Raw genomic sequence first — 27,059 nt, 5'->3', positions numbered from 1 at the left:
CTTTCCTCCTCAGCGAATGTCATTTGCCATATAAATCATCTAACCACCATATTCAGTGCACCGTGCAGACGAGGTGCTCTCTAGTGCTTGAGAATCCGTCCTCTGTGCTTTTCCCTGCCTGCTCCTTGTCCTCTTCTCCTCAGAGAATGGGGGAAGTAGCAAGCAATGAAGAAGATTGTGACATATTCCCACGTGTTAGTAAATGTTATCCTACCACAGCTATTTAAAAGTCTCGTTACGAGCCTCACGTATGTCAAGTCTTAGAATTCATGGGAGCCATATAAATCATCTAACCCCCATATTCGGTGCACCATGCAGACAAAATGAATCATACAAGGTTACAAAGCTACTCAGTTAACTTGCCCCAGTCCAATTCTCTCTGCACTATCTTATTCCAAACTTCTTGGGAATTTCCTGACAACATCATTTGTAATGGTTTCCTTTTAATGCACACAGATCAGTTCCTTTTAGTTTTTCCCCAAATTTCCTAGTCCAATTGACTAGGAAACTTTTTCTTATAACATTCTGCCTGCTGTTGCTCCCTTCGTTCCCCGGCCACCTTTTCACACCACCACCACCACCACACACCCTCATTGCTTCAGAAAGGAGCAAATTCAGAGCTGGCCTCACTCCAGAATTCTGAAAAAGACACCAGGTACCTTAGAAGAGTAGAAAGTCTTCACAGTACCAGAATTGGGAAGAAGTAACTAAAGGAAAGAAAATTCTTACACAGAGAGCTACCTGACACAGATGAAAATCTATACAGGGAACAACTCTTCAAGGTCAAAAAGGCATTTTTCCCCTCATAGAAACTGCAAGGCCCATCCTTGTCCACTCCTGGAAAGGAATCTTGACTTCAAACTGTTCACAAGCTCAGACCAATCCAATAACAAGAGGAAGGGTGGCTGGGGTGCCCACTGATGGGAGGAGCTCCTGAGCCCAGCCCTGGAGGCCTCAAGGGTGCAGGGGCCCACTCAGACCATGTCAGAGAGCAAGAGAGAGGAACTAGGGTGAGCAAGCATTGTGGCTTTGTCTATTTCCTGTTTCAGCAAGGCTGCTGCGGAAAAAAAAGACGGTACCAAGAAGGGAAATGCTAGGGGGGCCCAGAGCCATGAATTGAGAGCTTGAACTTTACTCAGCTGCCGTCTTGCCCCATCTGAGACCAGAGCCAAGATCTGCCCAGGAGCTGGAATGCTTTCCTAAGCTGCTTGGGTTGGAGCCTGGGACCCGAGGTAACTGAGGAGGATTGCTTTTATGTCCAGGTTTGGAATCTCTGACTCTGGGGTGGGGCATAAGACTCTGTCATCCAAGCTTCCCTGGGCTGAACAGGGAGACAGGAGTGAATGGTGTAGTTTAAGAGTGTTTGGGGTTCGGTAACCAAGACAGCGTTCTGCTTTGGTTTCCAGGGACACTAGCCAAGGCGCGGGGCTCAGCCTCCATTGCTCTCTCCTCCATCCCTTAGATCAGATTAGAGGTGAGTCAAATGACTTAGAGTTCAGGCTACCCGATGACCAAGTCATAAATTAAATGACCTTTCATAGTTCGCTTCAAAGCAGGGACGCCATAACATGAAGCTGCCTTTCCAGCAACTGTACAAGTCTTTCTCTCCTCAGCTCACACTGAGAGCTCGAGATCCCAAAGCCCAGACCTGTGCAGGAAGCCATTCATTGCAAACACAGCCAGAAAGTAGGAACAGAGTCTTGCAGAGGTGACAAAAACCACTGTCAGGGTGAAGGGTAGTGCTCCGATCTCTCCCTGAGGCAGTGAGGAGAGCTTCCCCCAGCCAGTCCTACCTCACCCCAGAGCTCCAGTTGGGCTCTCTCGTGCTGCCAAGGGGCACCCCACAGATGCCAGAAAGCCTGGGCAGCGGCCCAGTGACCTTTCTTTGAACCACACAGGGACCAGTTCCTTTTTCTTCTATAGCCCATCCCCATCAGTCAGCCATCCCACGTGGCTTCTTGTGTTTAAGCAAATCAGAAAGTCAAGACATCCCGGAGTGCTGGGTGTGATTCCGCTCAGCTGTGCCACATCAAATCCTACCAGGTGTGAGGGTCTGGGGGTCTGAGACGGCTCCCTTTCCTAAGGAGCCATTTCTACTCCAACTCCCTACTTGGGTAATAAGTCCCAACGTCTGCCTCTCAGGAAGCAAAGCAGGGCAGCCGTGTTTCAGTGGACTGGTATAGACAGCCTGGTAGAGAGCCCAGAGAGAACTTCTATCAGGGGCCATCTCCTCCCCCACAAGCCTTTCTTCTTCATGGCAGGAAGGCAGGAAGATTCTCCGTAATCAAAGCATCTGCCTCCTCTAGAAAGCCTGAGGATTACCTGGAGCCAAACAGGGTGGGGACCTAGAGCCCCACATTTCTGTGGTGGGATGCTGGCATGCTGGACACCAATTCTTCACTCCCGTCTCTTTGCCTTTCTGCTGGGACTAATGGAGGCGGTGGTTGTGTCCAGACCACAGAGAAGTCCTTTCTCCTTGTAGCCCACACCCAGAGGTCAGATGAACCAGGACAGTAAATATGATTTCAACCCAGGGCCAGCATCCCCTCCATGTGGTAAACAGTACCCCTTCAAAGAGAAAGGGGGTGGGGGAATTAGAGGATGCGGCGTTCTCAGTCCTGGAAGTGCTAGGTTAGCCTGGGGCCTTCATCTTACAGCACCGAGTCTTCAATATCCAGGATCAGCAGGACAGGGGTAATAATAATCATGGCTTACATATGTTATTACAGAAAGCTAACATTTATTGTATGCCAAGTGCGAGATGCTGGATGTGCACTTTCTCTTTAATCCTCATAACCTTGGGAGGTAGTTTCCCATTTTAGAGATGAGGAGACTGAGGCTTAGAGATGTTTAATAGGTTGTTTGAAAGCACATAGGTAGTAGGTAACAGAGCCAGGACATGTATCCGCACAGTCTGAGTCCAGAGCCAGGGCTCCCTCTCCTCCCCCATCTATGGCAGAAGAGCCAGGAGCTATGGCTTGGATGCCCCAAGGGTAGATTCTGGACATGGAGCTCACCTGCACGTGATACTGAGTCCCCTCCACCCAGTATTTATAATTTAATGTGGGTGGGCCTCTCAGATCCTTTTCTAAGTTTTTAAGTAAAGAAGGCAGTGGTATTGTGATAAGTAAGATAAGTCAGACAGATTAAGAGAATACTTCTCAGACTCGTAACATGGACATGTCATCGGTGGAGCTAGAAGTCACTGGAGTCCTAACTATGGTGCTGAGAGATCTTAACGCCAGGGATGCCAGGAGTCTGCTGAGATTTTTAGATACAGAGATTTATGTACAATTGGCAATAACTGCCAAATCATTACCAGAAAAGATACACCAAAATGAAACCTCAACTTCAACAATTTTGAGTATCTAACTAATCCTAACCTAATCAGTATAGAATATGATAATTTTAATTATCTTTGCCAATTTTGGAGAGAGTAATTAATATGCCTTTGCTGTTGTAATTTAAATTTGATTAATTTTATTTTAGGTTAAACTTTCTTCTTTTTGAAAAAGCTCCCCCCCACCATTTTTTTTCTTTTGGTGAAGAAGATTGGCCCTGAGCTGACATCTATTGCCAATCTTCCTTTTTTTTTTTTCTCCCCAAAGCCCCAGTACATAGTTGTATTTCCTAGCTGTTGGTCATTCTAGTTCTTCTGTGTGGGATGCCACCATGGCATGACTTGATGGGCAGTTCTAGGTCCACGCCCAGGATCCAAACCAGTGAACCCAGCGCAGCCGAAGCAGAGGACTTGAACTTAACCATTTGACCACGGGTCTGGCTCCTTAGGTTGAACTCTAAAATAGTTGAACTTGCTGATGGTTTGCCTTGCATCTTTTGTTAAATGTCAGTTCAAAGTGTTGTTCTTAATGATTTGCATATGCTTTATATGGCTGATACTACTTTTCGCATACTTAATGTTTCCCAATTTGTAAGAAAAAAAGAAAAAAGAAAGTAACAGGTGGGAAGTTAGGGGACCCCTACAGAGTAGGAGTGAGGAGAAAGGCCTAAAGAAAGGGGAGAACCACCCAGGGATGGGATGAGAGGACAAGCATTGACAACCTCACAGTTCTGCTTGGGATCAGCACTGCCCGAAACCAAAGTACGCCCCTGGAAGCCTCAAGAGTCAGGCAATTGAGAGCATGCAGGGCTTGACCATGTAAGACCCCTCTCAGGGAGTGAGACTGCCCCACCCATGAGCCCAGGGAATCGGTGGTACCATCAGAGAGAGAGTAAGAATCCTGCAGAGAATTCCAGACTGAGCTAGGATGGCCAGTGAAGTTCCAATGAAGGTGCAGATAGGTTGGTACCTGTTGAGTCTGTTTGGCCTTAAATAAACCCAAGGGGCTAGAGCTGGCAAATGCCTGCTGGCTGGTGAAGCTGAGATACCCTTCTCTGACCTCCCCAGGAACTAGGTTTCCAGGGTGGTGGGTAGTGAGGTTGTGGGACAGAGAGGACAAGTGGCAGCTGTTACGGGGAGTCCCTTTTCCTTCGTGAGTCACCTGGCTGACTCCAGTGGTCAGTGGAAGAAGGGCACAGAATTTCCGGTGCTCAGGATCCAGCTCAGCCAAGTCCAGCCCCGACTCAGCCAAGCTACCAGAGGGTTGTAGGAGAATAAACAAATCTGCAGAAGGTAGGTAAGGGAGAGTAGGAAAGTGAAAGAAGGGCACAGAGAAGGAAGAAGGGATTAGGGTTTGGGGGTTATGTGAGTAGCAGGTAAGGCCATGTAAAGGGGCAGCAAGTGTGGCCTTGACACCAAGCCTGGTTCCCTGAGGACTTTCCATTACTGTTTTTGTTTGGTTTTTGTTTGTTTGTTTCACTTTTGTTTGTAATAACCTCATTGAGGTATGATCCACGTGGTTGCTGGTTTCAATGCACATTTTGTGTCTGGGCTAAGGAAAGCAGACTTGGCACCATACTTAGTCCTGACAGGGAGGTGATTCCAAAAAATGGAACCCTCAGCTCGGAGAGTTATTGAACTGGAAGCTCTGAAATGGATTTTGGCCAGCACTGGGCATGTGGCAGGTGCTTGGCCAATACTGATTTGAGACGATCTGTACCTAAGAGTCAGAACCCGGTCCTAGGCCAGAAGTGGGGTGCCAATGGGCCAACATCAGGACTTTATGATCGGAGGAATTAGGATGGGATTTCTCTCCTGAACCATGCCCAGGACCAGGCTCACAAGCCAGTTGCTAGGGGCTAAGAAGAAAGGAGTGAGATCTAGTCACAGTGCTGGCCACACCTTGGGTGGTCTGGTTATCCCTCCAGGCCTTAGGAAGAGTTGTTTACCTATTTTAGTAACAACCTGGACCACGAAAGCAGTAAAGATGCTGGCTTTTCTTTTAGATTGTGGAACAGCCAGCCAAGTAACTTGTTCTCTAGAAGTCCCTGGAAAATGAACACATCTCTGCCATCCAAAAGGTTACAAGCTCATGATGATTTGTATCAATTATTTCTCTTCTGCCTCTGACTTAGAGGCAGAGTAAGATGTTTGGTCAAGGAAGAAGTGGCAGCCAGGAAGACCTTTCTACTTTAAAGAGGGGGAGACACAGGCTAGAGAAAAGCAGAAATTAGCATAGAGACTGGACCCAGGAGTCCTGACTCCCAGTTTGACGCTGTCACCTCCTCAGTTTTCAACCCACACATATGGGACTCCGTGCTATTTCTGCCCCCTTGTCCATGGAGATCGTCATTTTTCTGCCCGTCTCCTGACCCCTCCCCTTCGCCTCCCTCTTGGCGTTTGGCAGACCCAGGCAGCTATTCCAGGAACTGGACGCCAAGCACAACAGGTGTTCAAGAGGTCATCATGATCAGCCCAGACCCCAGGCCTTCCCCGGGCTTGGCCCGCCGGGCTGAGAGCTACGAGGCCAAGTGTGAGCGCCGGCAGGAGACCCGTGAAGGCCGCCGCCGCCGCCCCAACGTGACCACTTGCCGCCAGGTGGAGAAGGCGCTGAGGACCCAGCAAAGAGAACAGCTCCAGAGAGCTCGACAACAACAGTTCTTCAGAAGAAGGAACCTGGAGCTGGAGGAGGAAAGCAAGGCACGGAGCTCCCAGGCCAGGGAGCACGGTCCCTCCAGGAGGACAGGCCAGGCAACTGACCTCAAGGAACCTTTGTCTTGGGCCAAGAGGATCTCTTCCTCCAGACAGCAGGTGGGCCATGTCGAGGGACACTGCTCTGCGTATGTGGTGGAGGGATACCAGGGGGGATGGGGGGCTCAAAGTCACTAAAAAGTGGCTTAAATGAAGTCCCTTCTTCCTCAGCCATATTAAAGTCTTTCTTAGCCACTTACTCATTCAGAGATTTCTGTTGTTGTGTTGTTTGTTTGTTTAGCTATTTTTTGTTTTGTACTTGCCTTTTAGGAGAAAAAAATAATGTTAAAAACAATTCCATAGTTAATTCCTAGTATCAGTTCAAATTTAGGCAATCCATACATATCTTCCACAGCATTCATTTGTCCATCATTTAACAAATATTTACTGAGTGCTTACTGGATGCCAGGTACGCAGGCCAATTCCCTTGATGCCCTCTCTCAAAACACGTGCCCACACACATTTCTCTCCTTTATTCTTCTGTGAGGCTATTGCACCAAGCCACCTTCTCTTTTTCTCTTGGGCTGTTCCAATGCTATTAAATTCACTCAGCGAAGGCCCTCATCTGGTCCAGGAAGCCTTCCCTGGCTTCTCAGGCCACCTCTGTCCTGTGTGGTCCTTATGAGGTTATAAATCCTCTAAGATTGTGTAACTCTTAGAGGGCCCATTAGTCTGGCCTGGGAAGGAGCAGTCTTGGCAAAAATCAGGGCATGTCGAAATGACCTCAGCCGCCAAACCATCTGTGTCTTCCGTTCCACGTTGTGCACATGTTGACCGCAGGGATGGGTCTGCTGTATTCCCTGGAAGTGCCTGGCATTGAACCCTACCCAGAGTTGCTGCTCGGCCAGGGCTTCTTAACTAGTGTATTTTTGTCCACAATAGGAGGTGCTGTTCAGAAAAATGACCCTTGAGCCCACTGGTAAAATAAAACCAACTGTGCGCTTTCTAAGGCAAGGTTTCTGAATGCTTTTTGTTGAAAGAAAAATTTAAGGAGAAAAAGAACAGAAAACACAATTAACTAAAGAATAGATAACTGAGCCTATCAGTTATCTATTGAGACTGAGTTAGTCCACATGATTGGATATTTCCTAGCCTTTAAGTGTTATGTCACAAGCATGGGATTGTTGAGTCAGTAAGAAGAAAATATAAAAAAGAGCAGGTTAAATTGTGACAACTACTACCGCACGCCTCCCTACAACTCCCTACTTTACCTTCTCTTCACACAAAGCTCAGCGATAGCCCAGCTGTTAATAAGGGGAAGGAAGGCCTCTCTAGAAGATGGAAGGGACCTTGGTGATCGTCTTCTCCAACTCATTACACAGACAGGAGACTGAGACCTAGAAAAGGCAGACCCCTCACTCCTGACTCAGCTCTCTGTCCATATCACCACGCTGGCTGTGCAAGTGGCCGAGACCAAACAAGGCAGAACAGGGGTTCTGGAGCGAGCAATTGGGGGTAAGCCCAGCTCCCCCTTTGCCTGGCCTGAAGAGGGCCATTCCCACCTGCCAGGACAAGGGAGGGCAGGAGCATGGATAACCTTGTAGCGTTGAAGGCTTGAATGGGTTGCTTTGATTTTCTGGACCTAAAACTTGATCATTGGTTCATCTTTCTGCAATCAGCTGGAGAATCTTTTTCTAAGAGGCTCTAGGCTTTCAACATCTCCCACTTCTTTCCAGGTGACGGGGACCAGGTCTGAGGTCTTTCCAACACAGCATCATCCTCCCTCAGGTGTCCAGAGGGATCTGGCTGACAACCTCCCCTCTCAGGCTGGGGGCCTTCCACCACAGGACTCTTCTGTCAAGAAGCCAGCCAAATACCACCGTGGTAAGAGCAGAGCCCCCCTCCCTCACTGGGGCCTACAGAGAATCTGCCACAGCAGTCCCAGCTACCTGGCAGGGGAGAGTCCCTGTCCCTCCCCACTTCCGCCACTCCTCCCAGTGGGGTCTGAGTCACCTCATCCTCCATCTCAGGCACTCAGACAAAGGCAGAAGAAACACAGCCAACAATCAAGAATGATGCCAGTCAACAAACCAAGTGAGTACCTTTCATGTTCCTCACCCCGACTCCCTCACATCCCATCCACTCCTCTCTTCTAAGCTTTTACTTGAGTACCCTCACCAAGTATCTGGAGAGGGAACACAATGAATTTCAATGTCTACCTTAATTAAGAAAGAGAAAGACCTTTCCCACCCTTCTGGCTCTTCAGAAGAGATCAGAGAAGGAATCAACCCACTGCCTCCTGACGTGCTTGTTTCTCTGAACCATTGCTTTCTGTGTTTGTTTCTTCTCTTCCCAGTTATGGAGTTGCAGTTTTAGATAAGGTAAGAAAATCCTCACCTTGAAGAGGTTGAATCAGATGGTATCTAAGCTCCTCCAGATGTCCTCCTCCGACATCTGGAATTCCATGGTAAACTCAGGCTGGGATGGAGGAACACTTTTCTCCTAGATGGCAAGGGGGCACTGACCACAGACATGGGGGGCTGGAGGGACTCTGTCTGAGCCAAGGCAGAAGGTTTACTCAACACAAGCCAGCCCTGGCTCTGGCCCCTGCTCTTAGAGTCTTCTTGAATGCCCTTTTTCTTTCTAGGAGATCATCCAGCTTTCCGAGTACCTCAAAGTAAGTAACATGTGAACTCTCCCCTAGGCTCCTCCATCCATCTTCTCCCTCCTCTTCTACGTTAATCTTACCCTCTTGCATTTTTCCCCCCAGGAGGCCCTACAAAGGGAGCTGGTTCTAAAACAGAAAATGGTGATTCTTCAAGACCTACTGTCCACCCTGATTCGGGCTTCTGATAGCTCTTGGAAGGTAAGGGGATGCAATCTTTGAACAAAGCTCATGGGCTTCTATGTGTGCCAATCTCATTCTTCTTTCCATATCCTTCTAGCAAAAGAAGAGGTTTTCTCACTACTGAAGAGTGAGGTGGGAAGAGGCAGGTGATGGGGAATGGTGCTAAGTCCTAGAAATCAAACAGTAAAACACAGTAAATATATGGCAGGGTTCTGCTAAATCTAGGGTCATCAACTGAGGCCCAATGTTATACATACCCAGGGAAGACCCAGAACCAAAAGGGGGAAGAATTCCTATTTTTAATTTGTTAGAAGGAAACAAAGAACACCCCAATACAGCTAATATTACTGACTGTGGTAAACGTCAACTATTTTCGTATGGGATTCACACCAATATTAACTCCAAGCCAGCATGCACCCACTACTCAGCCCAGACGTGAATGTCTGAATGGTTCGGGTCCTTAGAGGTCACCTAGTCTCATTCTCTCATTTTGCCAATGAGGAAACTGAGTGTCAGAGAGGTCCAGTGAGTTGCCCAAAGTCACACTGCTAGTTAGAGGCAGAACTGGAACTGAAATTCAGACCTTCTGTTTTTGGTCCATTCCTTCAACAAATATTCATAGATCATGATTTCTGTACTGAGCACTGGAAATAATGAGATTAATTAGACAGGTTTTTGGGGGTTTATGGTATTGTAACAGAGACAGATGCCTAAACAATGCCAAGATATGAGAAATAAAAGAAATGTTTTCAGGATATAGTAGAACACCAGAAAGAATGAATGACTCCAGGGAAGGAGAGAGCCAGGGAAATGTTTATAGTTATGTAAGTATTTGCCAGGCAAATGTGGAAGCAGTAACTGTGTTCTGGGCAGGGGACAAGCACAAAGACTCAGAGGCATGATACAGTCTGGTACAATGGGTCTCCAACTTTTTCATCTCGGGATCCCTTTATACTCTCAAAAAAAGTTATTGAAAACCCCAAAGAACTTTTTATATTTACCATATCAGAATTTACATATTAGAAATTTAAACGTCTTAAAATACATGTTCATTTTAAAATAACCATAGTCAGTCCATTCCATGTGAACCTAAATTACATATTTTTATGAAAAATAAGTATATTTTTCAAAAAATAGTGAGGGAGTAGCATTGTTTTACACTTTTGAAAATCTTGTTAATGTCTGGCTAAACAGAAGACAGCTAGATTCTTTTTTTTTTTTTCCTGCTTTTTTCTCCCCAAATCCCCCCAGTACATAGCTGTATATTCTAGTTGTAGGTCCTTCTGGCTGTGCTATGTGGGACACCTCATGAGCAGTGCCATGTCTGCGCCCAGGATCCAAACCAGCGAAACCCCGGGCCGCCAAAGCGAAGCGCGCCAACTTAACCACTCGGCCACCAGGCCAGCCCTGACGGCTAGATTCTTATATTTGCTTCTGCATTCAATATGCTCCAATACATTGTTTTGGTTGAAGCATATGAGGAAAATGTAGCCTCATACAGATATGTAGTTGGAAAAAGGAAGAACTTGCAGATCCCTTGAAAGGGTGTCTCAGGGATGCCCAGGGGTTCTTGGACTCCGCAATGAAACCCCTAGACTAGTAAGTCCAGGGAGCGACAAGCAGTTTGGTGCCACCAGAGCATAAAGCGCCAGGTGCAAGAGAGAACGCACAACTTCACAGGCCTCCATGAGCATCTAACCCTGCCACATAGATGGCTTGTACTAGACAGAGGGAGAGAACAGAAGGGCGTGGAGCAAAACTGAGAAGTTTGCAGTGATGTGAAAAAGACTTCCCTCCCTCCTCACGTCAGTCATTGGCCCTGGATTCAAGTGTCTATGTTCTGGGCTCCTAATTGTTAAGGAAGTCATTTCCATTGGCCAAGGAGCCTGGGAAAGAGAGCTGTGCATGCCAGGTGTTTTCCGGTGCTGAACTAAACTGAGATCATCTCACTTGGTTATTCCACAGACATTTGATCAGTTCCAACTGTGTGCTGGGCCCTGTGCTACGGGGACAAAAAGAAGTAGGGCCCTTGCTCTTGAGGAGCCCACATGTCAGCCAGAAAGAGGGAGACATGTAATAACTAACTCCAATACAGTGTGAGAAAGTATAATAGCAGTGTCTACAAAGTGATGCAAGGAAAAGAGAAGGGAGCAATTATTCTGCCTGAGCTGGAGTAGGGTAGGCTCCAAAGGACAGGGACTGCTTTAGCTGGGTCCTGAAGGATGAATAAGAGTTTACTAGTACAGAAATAGGAATGATGGTGGGGGAACAAAGGCAGAAAGGAAAAGAATGTTTAAGGTAAAGGAATCAAAATGATTACAGGCCAAGGTGTAACAAAGCATTGGGTGTAGCAGAGCGTGGCTGAAATGAAGGGATCATGTCAGAGAAGTACCAAAGATAAGATCAGGGAGGGCCTCAGACAAGTCTCTGAATTATGGTGCTTAAACTTTTTCTGTTGAACGGGGTATCTCAAACTTAAATAATGTATGGACTCTCTTTTAAATGAAAAACGTATGTATCTCAGATCCATGAGAACGCATGCTGTCCCCAGTTTGAGAAACACTGCTACAGGCAGTAAGCAGGCTAACAACAGAGCTATGCTTTATTTGGGGTTAAAATCCTACAGTCTGGCACATCCTCAGAAGAAGCTCAATCAATAGCCTGGAATTGAATTGAAAGTGAGTGATGAGATCTGTGTTTTAAAAGGTTCTCTGACAAGAATGAGCACCCCTGCTAGGGGTTGGGGTGGGGTGATGAAAACTCCTAATATCCCAGGTAAGACACTATCAGAGTTTGAATCAGAGCAAGCTTGGTGGGAACGGGGAGGATGTATTAAGAGCCATTTCCACGGTGGACTCTGAGGGGCAGTTTCCCTCTGTACTCCGGCACAAGTTCCTCTGACCATGGTTCTGTCCCCCTTCTTCCCACCCCTCCCAATACTCACCCTTCTTTTCTTCCTCCTCCCCACCAACCCCCAGCTTCCTGTTTTTAAGAAAAATAGTTTCAGATTTCTCAGTTAAGAGATCTTGCTTCCCCCAAAACAAGACAGTTCAACCCTCTATCCCTCCCGTGGATGCGTCAACTTCAATGGAAGCACAGCCCCAGTCTGTGTTGTTTGGGAAAAGTAATTGGAAGAACGTGGCCAGAACTGGGTCTCTGACATTCAGCCCAGTTCAGGCCTTTATTTTTTCCATTTCGCCTCTGTGATTGGAATCTTTAACTTCGTATGCAGAGAAGCTCACCGCAAACTCTGCTAGAACCCCAAGGATCAGCTCCCTCCATTGCCTCCAGCTCCACACTGACTCTAGGCCTTCTGGATACAGCAGGCCCTGGGGCTGCTGAGACTCCTGAGCTGGATCCAACCTTCAGAGCAGAAACAACTCAGGCAGCGGAGAACTCGAGCTCTCGATATCAAGTAATACAAAGACAGGAGCAGGGCACACTTGGGTTTTAAGCTCTGCAAAGTGGAAATGAGATCTTGAGATGACAGCACAGCGGGGGATTGGCTGCAAGCACTAAGCAACCTCTGCTAGAGCAGAGAGGAGCTGTGGGCTGGTGCTTTTGTGGTGAGGTGGTAGTGTTTCTGGAGAACAGATCAGAGGCAGGGCAAAGCCAAGCAGAAGCAGGAGCCGAAGCCCTCAGACCAGCACCAGGTGTGTATGGCCTCCCCTTTGCTCTCTTTTCCAACGGAGGGTACTGTGCTCTCTGAACTCTGGGATCCCGGGGTGTGATTGCCCAAGAAAGTCCACAATAGGACTGTAAAAACTGCTTCTTTCCCCATACTGTACAGTGGCCTCATGTGGGGAGAGCTGGGGCTCAGACCAGGAAACTACATGCCCCATTTGCAACAACTTGGCTGCAATTTTCCTGCCTGCCTTGGGTAGTCTGGGAAGGCAGAGCTAGGGACGAGATATTTTCCAGTCCCAGACTTGGGTGGTCCTTCAACCCCACTGAAGGGGCCATCCTGAATTGTCTTCGATTGCAAGATGAATGGAAAAGTAATCTGGGGTGCAGCTAAAATACAAAAACAGTTGGAAGACGCAAAATATTGGATTAAAACCATACTAAGGAAGGAGACAGGAGCTACCCAAAAAGGGTAGGAGACTGGGGAAATGTAAGAATACTGCCTTGGGCTTGTCTGTTTTCTTTCCAAACTACAGCAAGATAAACCTTAAACTCAGTGGGTTTGATTGCACTCTGCATAGTAAGAGTTTAGGCAAAGGAAAAAATGCGCAGAGTTGGAAAGAAATCTGAACCAGGAGGTGGGGTTGCGGAGGGAGTTGATTTCAGGACCTGTGGATTGACAATAAACAGCCCACTCAGGGGAATGCAGCCCTTTGACCGGTTACTGTAAAGCCCAGAACAGTAGAAGTCTTTGTCCATCTCTTTTATCTGACCCAAAGCCCTGTGGTTACTGTAGATGCCAAATCCCTGAGTCTCAGCTCTCACACGAGACATTATGGAAAACATTAATAGCAGGAGGCACTCGGAAAAATTATTTTTGGCAAAGCCTTTTGCTTTTGCAAGGCCTGGCTGAGTAATACAGGAAGCAGAAAGGGTGGAGGCGCCCCCTGGCTCTCATGATGAGAAGAATCAGCCAAACAAGATCAAAACAAGAGCCTTGAGATACCACTTCCTGCCTCCCCCAGGTGCCCTGAAACTCAGGGAGGGAGACAGACCTCAAAACTGAGTCCCCTCCTCTGCCCCCAGGCCGTTATAGACCGGAAACCTCATGAGGGTTGGAAACGTCCAAGCCTCCTGACTGAGCGGGGCCATGGCGTCTCAGGCCTGAGCAGAAATGTAATTTCCAGACCTTATAAGTGTCCCAAAGGGCCTGGTTAGAAGGTGCCAGAAAAAGGATATGAATACCAGTTACCAGTAAAGAGATCTACGGCCTTTTCCTGGGAAATCAGCTCCCATCCATGGTACCCTCCCCTCTCCCCTACCCCCTCAGATACACATCCTTAGATCAAACTCAGGGCTGGAAGATCAAAACCCCTACCTGAGAAAAAGGGGGAAGTCTACAGGTGGAGGGATGAACAAAGCAGCAAGGAAGTGGTTAGCTACCTATTCAGCTGAAATACTGAAAAACTGAGAAAGAGATAATGACCCTTCCTGTCTGCCTTTCTCCACCCTCACCCTTGACATTAGCATCCCTCTTGGAATGTCCAAAATGCCTTTAGACAGACCCAATTTATGAATAAATAGAATATGGCTTTCTGCGAAGTCCTCTTACCCCCACCCCTACCCCACCCACACACTACCTTAATACCTCTTCTCCATCTCTTTCTTTTCTAAAGAATCTCTCGTCTTGAGCCCTATGTGTGTGTGTGTGTGTGTGTGTGTATGTTTGGCGAGGAGGGGAGTGTATTAGCTTGCTAAGGCTGCTGTAAGAAAATACCACAGACCAGGTGGCTTAACCAACAGAAATTTATTTTCTCACAATTCTGGAGGCTAGAAGTCTGAGATCAAGGTGTTGACAGGGTTGGTTTCTTCTGAGGCCTCTCCTTGGTGGCCATCTTCTCTGTGTGTCTTTACGTGGTCTTTTCTCTGTGTATCCTGATGTCCTAATCTCCTCTTCTTATAAGGAAACCAGTCATACTGGCTTAGGGCCCACACTAATGACCTCACTTTAACTTAATTACCTCTTTAAATACCCTATCTGAGGTACTGGGGGTTAGGATGTCAATATATGAATGGGGGGGGGGGGTTGGGAGAACACAATTCAGCCTATAACAGGGGTAAGAGAGGGAATGTATATGCCCCCAGGAGAAGAGACCCCTTTAGTCTTCTTGGCCTATACTTTAGAGGTAAAGGTCCATGCACAAGACTGAGAGGAGATGAGGAGTACAGAAGTGCCTAGACAGACAGGGGAGAGAGGTAATGAGGGAGGAAAAGGAGAGCTGAGAAGCTTTCCTTCAAATGGACTCCTGCTGTGCTACCCTGAGCCATTTGATAGAGCACCTCAAGGTACAGAGAGGACATAGAGGGCCAGACTGATTCTTCCTTCTCCTATTCCAGAGAAAGAGGAAAAGATCCTCTCCTACCCAAACATCTTTTGTCACCTTTCTCCTCCCTACCTCCTGAAAGAGTTCAGTTCCACAAACATTGTTTGAGCACAGACGATGTTCTAGGCAATAGGCTGGGAATTCAGAACAAAACTCCTTGCATGCTATATTTTGACCCAAACTCATTAACTCATCCCATTTGCTCCAGGGCCAGCTTAATGAAGACAAATTGAAAGGCAAACTGAGATCCTTAGAAAACCAGCTGTATACCTGTACCCAGGTAAGCATTCTGGAGGACACTTCCAGCCAAGAAATCTAGAATTAAAGTAATTTATAATTAAAATAACCCAAAATCATTGATTAAAGGATGCTTGAACCTCAATCCTACTCCCTAGAAATGCCACCTGACAGATTGATGCACCCATTCCTACTCACCAAGTTCTGGTTTTGCCATTTTCACTTTGGTCCCCAATTCACCACAACACTATTTCCATCCTCCTCTCCCTTTTTCCTGGTGTCCTTCCCTTTGCACCCTGGGAAGGAACCCCGGCACCAAGCACTTTGCCAGCTCCAGGGGAACCTTGAGGATACCTGGAGCTTGGTAAAAATTCATACCACCCAGACAGAACTTCACAGGTCCAATCTTTGAACAGATGAGTTGGATATTATAATGAAGCCTTGCAAAATGATTTTCATTCCACGGGTAACTTTTATCTAGTAACGATCTCTGCAAGAGATAGAAAGAAATCAGCTTTCACATTTGAGGATGGATTTCTGACAGGCGGTGAGTTGTCAAATAAGAGACTGAGGTGAGGCATTTGAAGTTAGGGAGATAAAGTGGACCTGGCACAGGTGGGGTCTTTCAGGGGAACAGAATTTACATAGCCTATTGGTTTACTGATCCACGGCTTTTATTTTCATATTTTCAGCTTTCATATTTTCACTATGAGCTGCTTTGTCAGACTCTTATGAACTAAATAACGCCAACTAAGCTCATAAGAGACCAACATATAATCCAGTATGTCAGTCTATTTATTTTTAATGAGGGATAAAGCTGGCCAGTGACCAGCATTGTTAAGTCCAATAACTGGGACATACTAATGTATGACCTCAACCAATAACTCCTGTATCTGGTTTCTAATGAATGTTCTAAGAACACAGGACCCACTCACATTTAAATACAAATTTTCAGATGATTCCAAAGCTAATTGGAGATTATTCCATATTGATCCTTAAATGTGTGTTGTCTAGACTACTGCTTACCCAGTGGGTAATCTAGAATTGACAGTAAAAGCTTCCTGCCTTCTCCAAAATCACAGGGTATAAAGATGAAAGGCATGGGGAGGGCAAGATCCCTAGTGAATTTGCAAAGCTGCTCTTGTGTGTTTCTCTTGATCCTGAAGCCAGAAGGGATTCTAAAAATGAAAATGTGTTAATTTAAAAACATTAATTTAGTTTACTGGGGGATTGCTCAGATCCCTGAGGCTACAAAGATTTTTTTTTTTTTTAAATACTCTCTGTCCTGAAGGAGTTTACAAGCCCATAGGGAGACAGATGAGTCAAGAGATTGGAGAGAGGGAAACATGCAGGAGATACTAAGTGAACACTAAGAAAAGCTACTTAATCCATAAAGAGTCGAGGGATGGGATGGTTAGTCAAGATTTATCAGAATTTACATGATTCTTGAGCTGAATCTTGAGCATGAGTAGAATTTAACCAGGTGAAAAGGGTGAGTAAAGATGCTCTAGGCAGAAGAAGCAGAGGCCAAAAAGCTTAGGAAACATGCAAGCAGTTCAGCCTGGGTAGAGACAGCATGGAATGAAAGTCTGGGCTTATACGTAGTAGCCGTGCCAACGAGTTTGGACCTGATCCTTAGGACACTGAGCATCCACTGACAGATTTATTATTTTTATTGTATTTATTTTTAATCTTATTCATTTATTGTTTTACAATTGGCCCTGAACTAACATCTGTTGTCAGTCTTTTTCTTCTTCTTCTTCTCCCCAAAGCCCCCAAGTACATAGTTGTATATTCTAGTTGTAGAGCCTTCTGGTTGTGCTATGTGGGATGCCACCTCAGCATGGCCTGATGAGTGGTGCTAGGTCTGCACCCAGGATTCGAACCAGCAAAACCCTGGGCCACCAAAGTGGAGTGCACGAACTTAACCTCTCAGCCACAGGGCCAGCCACTCCACTGAGAGATTTAAGCAGGGAGTGATGTGATCAGATTTACACTTTAGAAAGAACTCCCTAGCTGTAAGGCTTGAAGACAGGGAAACTGTCACATTGATCCATATAATGGTATTATTAGTCTGAACTAGGAAGTGGCAGTAGGGACAGAGAGGAGACAGGTACAAGCTATTAAGGAGGTTGACTTGAAAAGCTTGATGACCAACTGATTACTGGGAGAAAGTGAGAGAGAAGCCAAGGATGACTGCCTGGTTGAGGGCTTGGGAGACTGGGTGGGTGACGATGCTGGTCAGAGTGAGGAAGCCCAGGAGAAAGAAGCAGGCTTAGAAAGACGATTTCCCATTGGAAATACTGAATTTCAAGTACCTGCGGAAGGCCCAGCATTCCTAGGGCAGCTTAGTATCCCCACTCACCTCTCACATCACCTGAAGGACTCTCTCTGCCCACCCCTAGCCTGGAAGAAGGTCCACCAGATTACTTGTTATCTCTGCCCTGGAGGCAAGGACCAAATTCTTTTCATTTCTGTATCCCAGCTCAGGTTTTGACACACAGACGCTCAATGTATATTTGTTGAATTGCATCACATTTACAGAAATACTCCCCTTGGGGAATGAAAAAGGTGCTACTGGAGATGGAAGACCAGAAAAACAGCTATGAGCAGAAGGCCAAGGAGTCACTGCAGAAAGTGCTGGAGGAGAAAATGAGTGCAGAGCAGCAACTGCAGAGCACGCAGGTAGGGGGATGCTGCAGAATCCTTGGGGCTGGCAACCCCTGGGCAGCTCTAGGCAACAAAGGAGCCAGCTGCACAACTCTTATGGAACCTCCAAGACACCACCCTCTCCTCTGATCTCTCTCAGCGGTCTCTGGCTCTGGCGGAGCAGAAGTGTGAAGAGTGGAGGAGCCAATACGAAGCTCTGAAGGAGGACTGGAAGACACTGGGGACCCAGTACAGAGAGCTGGAGAGCCAACTCCATGTCCTTCAGTCCAAACTGCAGGTACCAGGCCCTGGGGGTAGAGAGTAGGGAGAGGAGGCAGGGTTATGGGAGGGGGGCAATGACAGCAGTGATGAGAGAAGCTACTGTTGAGTTGGGGCCCCAAAGGCAGCTGAGAGCATCTGACTTTCAGTTCCTCACTCACTGCTCACTTTGTACCAGATTCTGTTTTGGCTCTGAAATCTTATTTTGAGTTTAGCAAGGATATCTGCACTGCTCATGCAAATGAACTAAGTGTTCACTTGAAGGTCACCCTCCAAACGCAAAAGGCCAGGCTGGAACATTCATCAGCCTCCTGTCTTACCCCAACCCACTCTCTGCACCCCAGCCCAGTAGAGCATCCAGTTCAGAAGTGCCCACTACTGGCACATAAAAAATGTCACTAATTTACTTATAGGTTGAGTATTAACTAACACATCCTGCTGACGTATTTTTAAAGCAATGACAGTAGACCCTGGCGTTCTCAAGGGTTCCATCATTTCCCATCTCTGTTACCTCGGAGAAGTTAACTAACCTCCTAAGCCTCAGTTTCCCCATTTCTAAAGTGAGGATAACAATGCCGACATCATAGGACTGTTATAAGAATGAGTGAGGTAATCTGGGCAGAGCACTTAGCACAATGCTTACTTACTTGGTTTGGAATTTTGAGAACCCACCTCAAAAGTCTGTAATTTTACTGAAGCAGGGATCCGAACAGCCCATTTGATAAGAGACAGGGTATGTGAGTCTTATCAAAGGACGAAGCCAGCTGCCCACTGCATCGCATCCACATCTCAACCTCTGCTGTTCTCTTCCTCACATCACCTACAAGGCAACTGTTATGGTCTTTTTCTTTTTAATCTTAATTCTTTGTGAAAAATGACCTTACCCAACAAAAAAAAAAACTGATAGTATTAGAATGAAAAGTAAAAACAAAGTGAAGACATCTAGACAAGTGATGATTTGGTGTTCCTTAATCTGGGCATTTACCCAAATGAGTCCTTGTGACGACCAAAAATCTAAAGCATTGTTTGTTATAAGTGTGAGAAGTAGAGCAAGAATTAAAAAAAAAAAAAAGGTTTCCCTATTTTTCTATTTCTCTAATACTCCTTCTATTTCTAAAGCTCTACAATTTTCTACAGTTTTCCTCTTCCATGGGAAGTGCCCCAACCTCCACCCCAGCACTGACCTGCTTGTGTCGGCTCCTCCTCCTCACAGGGAGCAGACAGTAGAGACTTACAGATGAACCAGGCTCTGCGACTTTTGGAGAATGAGCACCAGGAACTGCAGGCCAAGATTGAATGCCTGCAGGGGGACAGAGACCTGTGCAGCTCAGACACCCAACACCTACAAGGTACCCCTCTCCCTGGAGGCCTCTGGCTGAGCGAGCCCAGAGGAAAAAACCCGGGTGGAGAGAAAGGCTTCAGTCTTTCATTGTTTGCTTGGTTGGCTTTGTGGTTTCATTTTACCTTGAGGGAAAGGCAGGGCTGTTTTACTCATCCAAGGCTGAAAATTAATTAATTTCAATGCATGCAAGGATCTTGTAGGATCAGCTCTCTTTTCCAGCCCATCCCTTTGGGCCAGATCACAGCTGCTCCCTCATCAGTCACAGGTGTCAAGGCCACATTTCTAACTTGAAAAAGGCAAGGTCAGTTGAAACACAAAGCAGAGTGAAGGTTTCCCAGTCACAGCCTCTGTCAGGACCAAAATGTGTGCAAATACAACCCTTAATTCAACCCGACATGGTTGAGGCAGATGAAATCCAAGGCACTGGGGACAAGTAGAAGGAAGAGCAACTTCCACTGACACCTATCAGATGGCATGCACAAAACAGCCCCTATGACTGATTTCCATCTCAGGCGTCCAGTTCATTAAGTCTGAGGTCGGTTCTTCCATTTTGGTTTGCATTATTTCATTTTCAGATCAACTAAAGAGGTCAGAGGAGGAGAAACTCGCCCTGGTGACCAAAGTACAGCAGTTGCAGAGTAAGTTTCTTTTCGAGATTCGGAAAGGAGCACAGGTGGCTTTTTGGGGTTCCTGGAGTTCCTGCCTCACAAAAGGCATCCAGAGTAGAGATCGGGGGCCCAGTCTTCGGCATTTCCTTTGAGCACGTTCAGATCCTCTTGGAAGTGAGGTCATTTACATAGCTCTTCACAAGTTACAGATTAGCCTCTGTTCTTTTTTTTCTTTTCTACTTTTCTCCTTCCATGCCAATGACAACCGCCTGCATGTCCCCCAGAATTGCAGATTTCAAAGTGCTGGGTTTTCTAAGGCTGTTCTTATTCTATATATTCTAACTTATTATGTACATAAATATGTCACATAAACCTTTGTCACTGGGAATGGTTCAGAAAATAAGCCCACACTACATATGCCTCAGTTCACTTGAAAACTACATATAAGGGCCAAGAGGAAAAGGGGCTTTTCAGAAGAGTAGGCAATTTCTGAAAAGCTAGAGAAGCCGATTCAATTAATGGTTGCCCACCACCTTAACCTACAGAGCAGAAGCTGAATGGGCGAGAAGTCATTTCACAACCGTGCCTTCATTTACTCAACACATGTTTATTGAGATCCTACCAACTGCCCGGCATTGTAGACCCGGCACTGAGGATACAATAATGAACAGAACTGACACGGTTCCTTCCCTAATGAAGCTGACATTCTAAGTAAGCTCTAGAGTGGAGTACGGAGTTTCTATGAACAAATAAATATGTGTTAGGTAGTAATAACTGCTATGGAGAAAAACAGAGCAGGTTAAAGGGAAAAGAGTTGCTATTTTATACAAGGTCATCTGGGAAAGTCTTTCTTCTAAGGTAACATTTAAGAAGAGACAAAGGTAAAGACATGGTAGGAAGAGACATAAGGATGGTATATTCGTAACAAAGTACAACAGACTGGGTGACTTAAAAAACAGAAATTTATTTTCTCACAGTTCTGAGGGCTAGAAGTCCAAAAATCAAAGTGTTGGCAGGGTTGCTTCCTTCTGAGGATCTGTGAGAAGGATCTGTTCCTGGCCTCTCTCCTGGGCCTCGAGATGGCCATCTTCTCCCGATGCCTCTTCACATCTTCCATCTATGCATGTCTGTGTCCGAATTTCCCCTTCTTAAAAGGACGCCAGTCATATTAGACTAGGGTCCACCCTAATGTCCTATTTTACCTTGATTATCTCTGTAAAGAACCTCTCTCCAAAAAAGGTCACAATCTGAAGTGCTGGGAGTTAGGACTTTAACATGAATTTGGGGGGCCACAATTCAACCTATAACAGATGGGAACATCTTTAATAATTAAGGTTCTAAGCAAAGTTCTGAAAAGACACTCTTTGCAGTAAATACGCCAGCACAGACAAGGTCCTTGTGTTTCCCTACAGGTCTGCTTCAGAATCAATCCTTACAGCTTCAAGAACAGGAGAAACTCTTAACAAAGAAAGGTCAGCAAATTTACTTCCACAAATTCTAAGATAGTGCTCTTTCCTTGCTGGCTAGAGGCAGGGGGATGCACTACATGACCTCTCGGAGTCCCATCCAGTTCTGGAACTGTGTTAGGTTAGGGACCTGGGGGAGCTTTTAAAGGACTGATCAGTGGCTCTGAGAACACTTGAACTAGTTAGCTTCCTATCCTGAGAGGTATATAAACTGTGAAAAGGATTTCTACTCCCTCTGAAAACATGTTTGTGTTGAACATTTCAATAAATTGATTTTGAACTCAGTATTTCATGTCAATTTTTACACTTGGCTTTCCAAATCACATCCAACTCCCCAAGTCTAAACCATGTTGCATGCAACACTCACCTCACTCTTAACCCTTAAGTATCTGCTGCCTTAGGGTCCTAAGAAGAATCTATCACGCATCTGAAGGGGGCAAACGCTCCTCACTGATCCACTACACATGGCCTTTTGTTTTCTTAGCACAATCACTGGGTAAAATATAAAGCAGAAATCATTATGCCCACATAGTATGGATAAGAAAATGAAGGTCTATGGTCATACAAACTAAGGACACAGCTACGACAACAATTCAGAATTTCCGACTCCTGGTCCAGTGCTCTCTTTACCAAGGCTAAGACTACCAGGTGGCTGAGAAACCATCTTTAACCATATAAAGAAGAATTCTAGGATATGACTGCCATTCTCAAGACTTTGAAATGAGGACAGAAGGGAAAAAGGGTTATAACAAAGCATTTAGCAAACCTACCAGACTAACTAGAAAGGATACGACATACAGCCAAAGAAACTGGATTAACAAATGTTCTCTAGAAGTATCCGGCATTAGAGAGGACTAGGGATACAAAGAAAAGATGCCCACCTTGCCCTAAAGGGGCTCGAATGCCAGCTCTCTGTCCAGGTTGAGCAGGGTCCCCAGGGGAGTTCTTTAAAGATCAGAGAATTCCTCTCCATGCAGTCCAGCCAGGGACAGGCCCTCTCTTGTTCCCTCCCCTCCCTTTTCCTCATTCCTAGGGGTTCTCTCAGTGGCAGGGCCCTTCCTCAGAGGTGTGGGCCTCACTATCACTGAGAATCTGGCTGCTTTTTTAGATCAGGCTCTGCCTGTGTGGAGTCCAAAACCCTCCAGTAACGAAGCGGAGCCTGAGGGTACAGGGAAGGAGAAAGACTGGGATTCCAGAGACGAGCTGCAAAAGAAGACTTTGCAGCTCCAGGCCAAGGAAAAGGAGGTGAGACGGTGACCTCAGATAGTGAGGGGCTCATCCCACAGTGGCAGGGGAACTGCCAGGAGGCAGCCAGAAAGCAGGGATTTCAACATTTAAATTGCGACTGGATGCCCGCACTTATTCATTTGCCCATATAAATGTCTCTGCTTTCGGGTTAACTTGTCAATCTTTTCCCTTCCTTATTTATATGGACCCCTATTTCAAGGTTTTAAATAGCTACCTTTTGGAAAGTCAATCTAAACTCAAACACATTCAATAAACATATTAACTCCCCAAACTTTGTCCTACACTGAGTATCTTAAAACTTTATATAGTGCCTTTTAAATAACAAGACTCTTCCTACCGACATATTCACAAACATACCTATGCCCAGAAGTATCTGCATGCAACTAGCTCCTGGGAAAGACTTGGACTAAGATCACTTCCAGGTCTTTTGTGCTATAAGAACTTCATTTTTTGTGTCCTCATTTACAAAGCTCTTGCACATACACTGTCACATCAAAGCACTTACATGTATAACATACATTATAATGTGCATTATAAGCAATCATTTAAATGAATACACTCCAGACAAACTAGGTGAGACATACAAAAAGCAAAGTGAAATCTCCAAGAAAGGCTGGGAGGGGAGGATGGTGGGAAATATTCCAAACGAATGAAGGGGTAGCTGACACAGGGCCTTCTCCCCTCCCTGGGCTCTGTCCCAGACAGAACTGGTGGTGATGACCCTGGTGGTATTCTCCCCCGCAGTGCAGAGAACTGCATTCGGAGTTAGACAACCTCAGTGACGAGTACCTCTCCTGCCTGCGTAAGCTGCAGCACTGTCGAGAAGAACTGAACCAGAGCCAGCAGCAGCCTCGAAGAGTAAGAGGGTCTCTCCTCCTGTACAGCCCTGGGTGATGATGGGGCAATTCCTCCTTTAGCCAAATCTTGCAGATAAACTTTATCAGCCCTTGCCGACATGCGGCCAGCCTGTCCCATTCAGCTTGGTTTATACTATACTGACAGTATAGCAACCATGGAAAGAAACACTGGCTCATGCATCCAAGCCTAATTTTCATGGAACTCTTGAGCCTGAAGGGAAAGACTTACTATCAGTTAAAGTAGAAAATGGTGTTCTTTTAGCCTACTATGAGCATGGTGGCAAGGACAGAGAGAGGAGAGCAAAAGTACTGAGGAATATGAACAGAGGATAATATAATTTTGCTGAGTTACTTTCCAGCCTTGATTATTCAAATCAGTATTTAGGTATCTGGCCCCCTCCTTCCCTGGGCCAGTGATCCTAGCTTATGGGCCCGTGACCACCGGTAAAGTGGTTTTATCCCAAGGGAGGTGACAAAGTCAGAGACAGTGATGTAAAAAGCTTTTTCTCCTCCACCAACCCAAGGTTTTCCATTGGGCTAGAATGGGAAGAAGGAAGATTGTTTCTGCCTATATCTTCTCCAACCAACCACGGCCTCTTTCTCTTTTCTCCCTCTCCCTCCTCACAGAGGCAATGCAGCCAATGGCTCCCCATGCTGATGATGATGATTGCTATAGCACTGGCAGTGTTCCTGGCCAACAAGGACAGCATCATGATCTAAATAATTGTGACAGCTGCCATGGGTGAAAACGGAAGCAAGAAACTCAATAAAAAACTCATAAGGTTTGGGTACTTTAAAGTGTGGATCTTCCCAACTCGACTGACATTTCTGACTTTATTTTTTTTTACCCTACTGCAAAATAAATAAACAAACTTCACCTGACAGTCTCTTTTCCTCAGAACTCTCAGTTTATTTCCGAATGACATCACATCACAAAAAAGACACTTCAACATCCTGGTCTACTCTCCCTAGTCCAATTCAGTTGGAGGACTACAAACACTCAGTGAAGCCCAGTCCTTCTACTTTCTAGCAGACACTACCCACATCCAGCAGGTATATTTAAACACTACCATACAAGGGTGAGCTACTTGTCCTCCACCACCCTTCTTCTCCACAACCTCTTTCCTTCTATCTCCTATCCAGAGAAAAATAGACAACTCAGCTAAGAGGACTCCATAGTATAGAAACGGCAAATATGTCCTACCAATGCTACCGCCACTGCCATGTATTCCCATGCCCACTGCAGATGTGGCCAACTGATTACAGCATTCTTCCCTCATGTTCTCAAGATGCTCAGAATTACCACTTGAGATGACTCCTATTTACCATCCCTGACCTAAAGCTAATCATTTCTTCAGTAACTTCTACATGGGAAAAGAGTTAAAGTCAGAGGGCCACGGCCGGCAGTGTGACTATCTCAGAGGAAATGCTGAGGTCAGCAATGTCACTCTGAGTCCCACATCGAGTTCTAAGGTCCTTCTCCCAAGTATTTAGAATGTCCCTGAGGGCTGGGAACAAGCTCTCTGGGACACTAAAGGAATAGAGCAAGACTGGGGGTTGACCGAGCATCCATGAGATGCGGGCAGTGAACACCCGTAATGGGGTCAGGGCTAAGCAGTTGTCATCTCCCTGGTTCAGGTGAAAGGTATAGGAGACGGGATAGCCCAGGAGGATCCCAAACACAGTACAGAGATTCCAATCTGAGGAATGGAGCCTGCTGGAGGAGACGGCCAGGGAGGGGTCCCTCTGCAGCCCCTGCAAATGCATGATAATCTCAGCCACGCGGGCCTTCAAGTCTTGAAGCTGGTCCAGGAAGCAGATAGAAGGATGAGGTTGGGAGCTGGAAACATCCACAAAGGCTATAGTACCAAGCAACACCTGCTCCAAGTGTTGACATACGTGCTCAAGACTGACAATCAGGCTGTTTTCTCCAATCTCAAGGATGTGAAGTCTCTGAGACAGGAAGCCCAGGCCCAGCAGCTCCTCCAGATAGCTCTGGAGCTCTGATGCCCCTGCACAGTTGCAATCATAGAGCAGAGCTGGCTTCAATCCCCGGGCCACAGCCAACACCTCTCCTGCTAGGTGAAGGCAGGCAGCTCGCGGTGGACTCCGTTTCTTTCCCATGCCCAAGGTCTGCTGAGCAGCTGCCACCAGCAGCTGAGGACTTGGTGTTGACATGGGACCTGGAAGCAACATCAAGCATGGCCTCCTTAACTAGCTACAGTCCCCTCCCCGGGCCACATCTCTGAGCTCCAGACAATTGAGGAAGGGCCTAAAAACAAAGCAGTAGCAGGGAATTACTAACACCAGCCAGTGACATACCAAGAAAGCTGCCAATAGCTTTCCCCTAAGTCTTACATCTTCCAAACGTCCTTCCAACCCTCCCCCTGCTTTGGAATGCTAACCTAGCCCAGACAAGACAGGGTCACCAACACTACCAGATTTCTGTGGTTGACTTAGTCTCCCTTAGTCCCAAATTCATGGTCTTTCCGGCCTTACGGCTAGATTTACATCCTCTGGCTTCTATTCTAATTTTACCTGCTGTAATTTACTTTCTCTGATTCAAAACTTAAGGAGTTTGGAGCAGAAAAGAGGCAGGGCAGTCTCTGGCAAAATTCAGAGCACGCCACCTAAAACCGCCCTTCTGAGACAGACTTCCAGGTTCCAAATACACTCTTTCCACGGCCAACTTCCCCTTCTCTCCCCGCCAAGCACAGTTGCAAGACTAGCAATCTGATTAAACTAATATACACTAGAATGTGGACTAATAACCATCTTACCCTGGGACATAAAAGTAAATAAAGGAAATGTTACAATTGCAGGAGGGCTGTATCTTAACTTCTGCCGGCAGCGCCTCCCGCTTCTGGCCGACACCCACGGGCCCTCGGCAGATGGGGTCACCCCAGTCCCCACACCCTCTCCTGAGCATATTATCGTGACTTGTTAAATAAGGCTGAGGTCCCTCTCTCACACACGTACGTTCTTCTTCCGCTGCAGGTTGGCAGACGCAGGAACCCCTTCCAGATTCCTGCCCACCGCCGGCAAAGCGGCGAACCCCCAGCATTCCACCGCAGCACTGGAAACCCCGCCCGCTCGGCTCCGGGTCGGAGAAGTCAGCCTATTGCGCATGCCCAACACAACCCCCTCCCCGCCGCCCTCCGTGACGTCAGACAGTCCGCTCGCGCGCCTCGCGTTAGAACCCCCGGCAAGGCCGCCCCGCCGCGTGCCGGAAGTGTGGATGCCGGCGGCCCGGCCCCTTCCGGCCAGACAGACGCCGGCACTCTCCGCTTGCGTAGGAGCGCGGAGGGGCGGAAGTGGACGAAAGGCGGCGCCTGGCGGAGCTGGTAACCTGCCGCTGTCGTCACCCTGCCGCGCCTGTGTGTTACTAAGTCTGGTGTCCTAGTTGACCAGGAAGTCAGGACAGAGTACACAGGGCAAAAACACCGTTTGTGTCTAGAGGAGTGCCCTTTCCCCTCCAGACAAAAC

At 46.7% G+C, this 27,059-nt stretch overlaps 2 protein-coding genes across 6 annotated transcripts; one reads left to right on the top strand and one right to left on the bottom strand.

The window, feature by feature from the left end:
* Positions 1 to 970: 970 nt before the first annotated feature.
* TRAF3IP3 (TRAF3 interacting protein 3) lies at positions 971 to 24,460 on the top strand. Of its 5 annotated transcripts, XM_008516604.2 has the most exons (16): positions 972 to 1,232; positions 5,748 to 6,151; positions 7,768 to 7,915; positions 8,062 to 8,125; positions 8,388 to 8,412; positions 8,679 to 8,708; positions 8,802 to 8,897; positions 15,096 to 15,167; positions 17,669 to 17,809; positions 17,934 to 18,071; positions 19,266 to 19,401; positions 19,970 to 20,032; positions 21,415 to 21,474; positions 22,577 to 22,713; positions 23,461 to 23,574; positions 24,201 to 24,460. In XM_008516604.2, the coding sequence occupies exons 2-16, from the start codon at positions 5,807 to 5,809 to the stop codon at positions 24,291 to 24,293; spliced, it is 1,662 nt and encodes a 553-aa protein (XP_008514826.2). In that variant the 5' UTR covers positions 972 to 1,232; positions 5,748 to 5,806; the 3' UTR covers positions 24,294 to 24,460. The 5 variants fall into 5 exon arrangements, 4 of the variants coding, with proteins under 4 accessions (XP_070447131.1, XP_008514826.2, XP_070447132.1 ...); XR_544340.2 differs by lacking the exon at positions 22,577 to 22,713 and having other exon boundaries at positions 973 to 1,232; XM_070591030.1 differs by lacking the exons at positions 22,577 to 22,713; positions 23,461 to 23,574; positions 24,201 to 24,460 and having other exon boundaries at positions 971 to 1,232; positions 5,939 to 6,151; positions 21,415 to 21,753.
* On the bottom strand, positions 20,947 to 26,798 carry C23H1orf74 (chromosome 23 C1orf74 homolog). The gene is made up of 2 exons (XM_008516593.2): positions 26,553 to 26,798; positions 20,947 to 25,845 (listed from the first exon to the last, which is right to left on the bottom strand). Exon 2 carries the CDS (start codon positions 25,767 to 25,769, stop codon positions 24,960 to 24,962), a length of 810 nt encoding a protein of 269 aa, XP_008514815.2. The 5' UTR covers positions 25,770 to 25,845; positions 26,553 to 26,798; the 3' UTR covers positions 20,947 to 24,959.
* Positions 26,799 to 27,059: the final 261 nt, after the last annotated feature.

Source organism: Equus przewalskii, chromosome 23 (genome assembly GCF_037783145.1).
Source record: "Equus przewalskii isolate Varuska chromosome 23, EquPr2, whole genome shotgun sequence".
Taxonomy (NCBI): domain Eukaryota; kingdom Metazoa; phylum Chordata; class Mammalia; order Perissodactyla; family Equidae; genus Equus; species Equus przewalskii.
The sequence above is the reverse complement of the archived record's forward strand: the minus strand, read 5'-3'. Positions and strand labels throughout refer to the sequence as shown.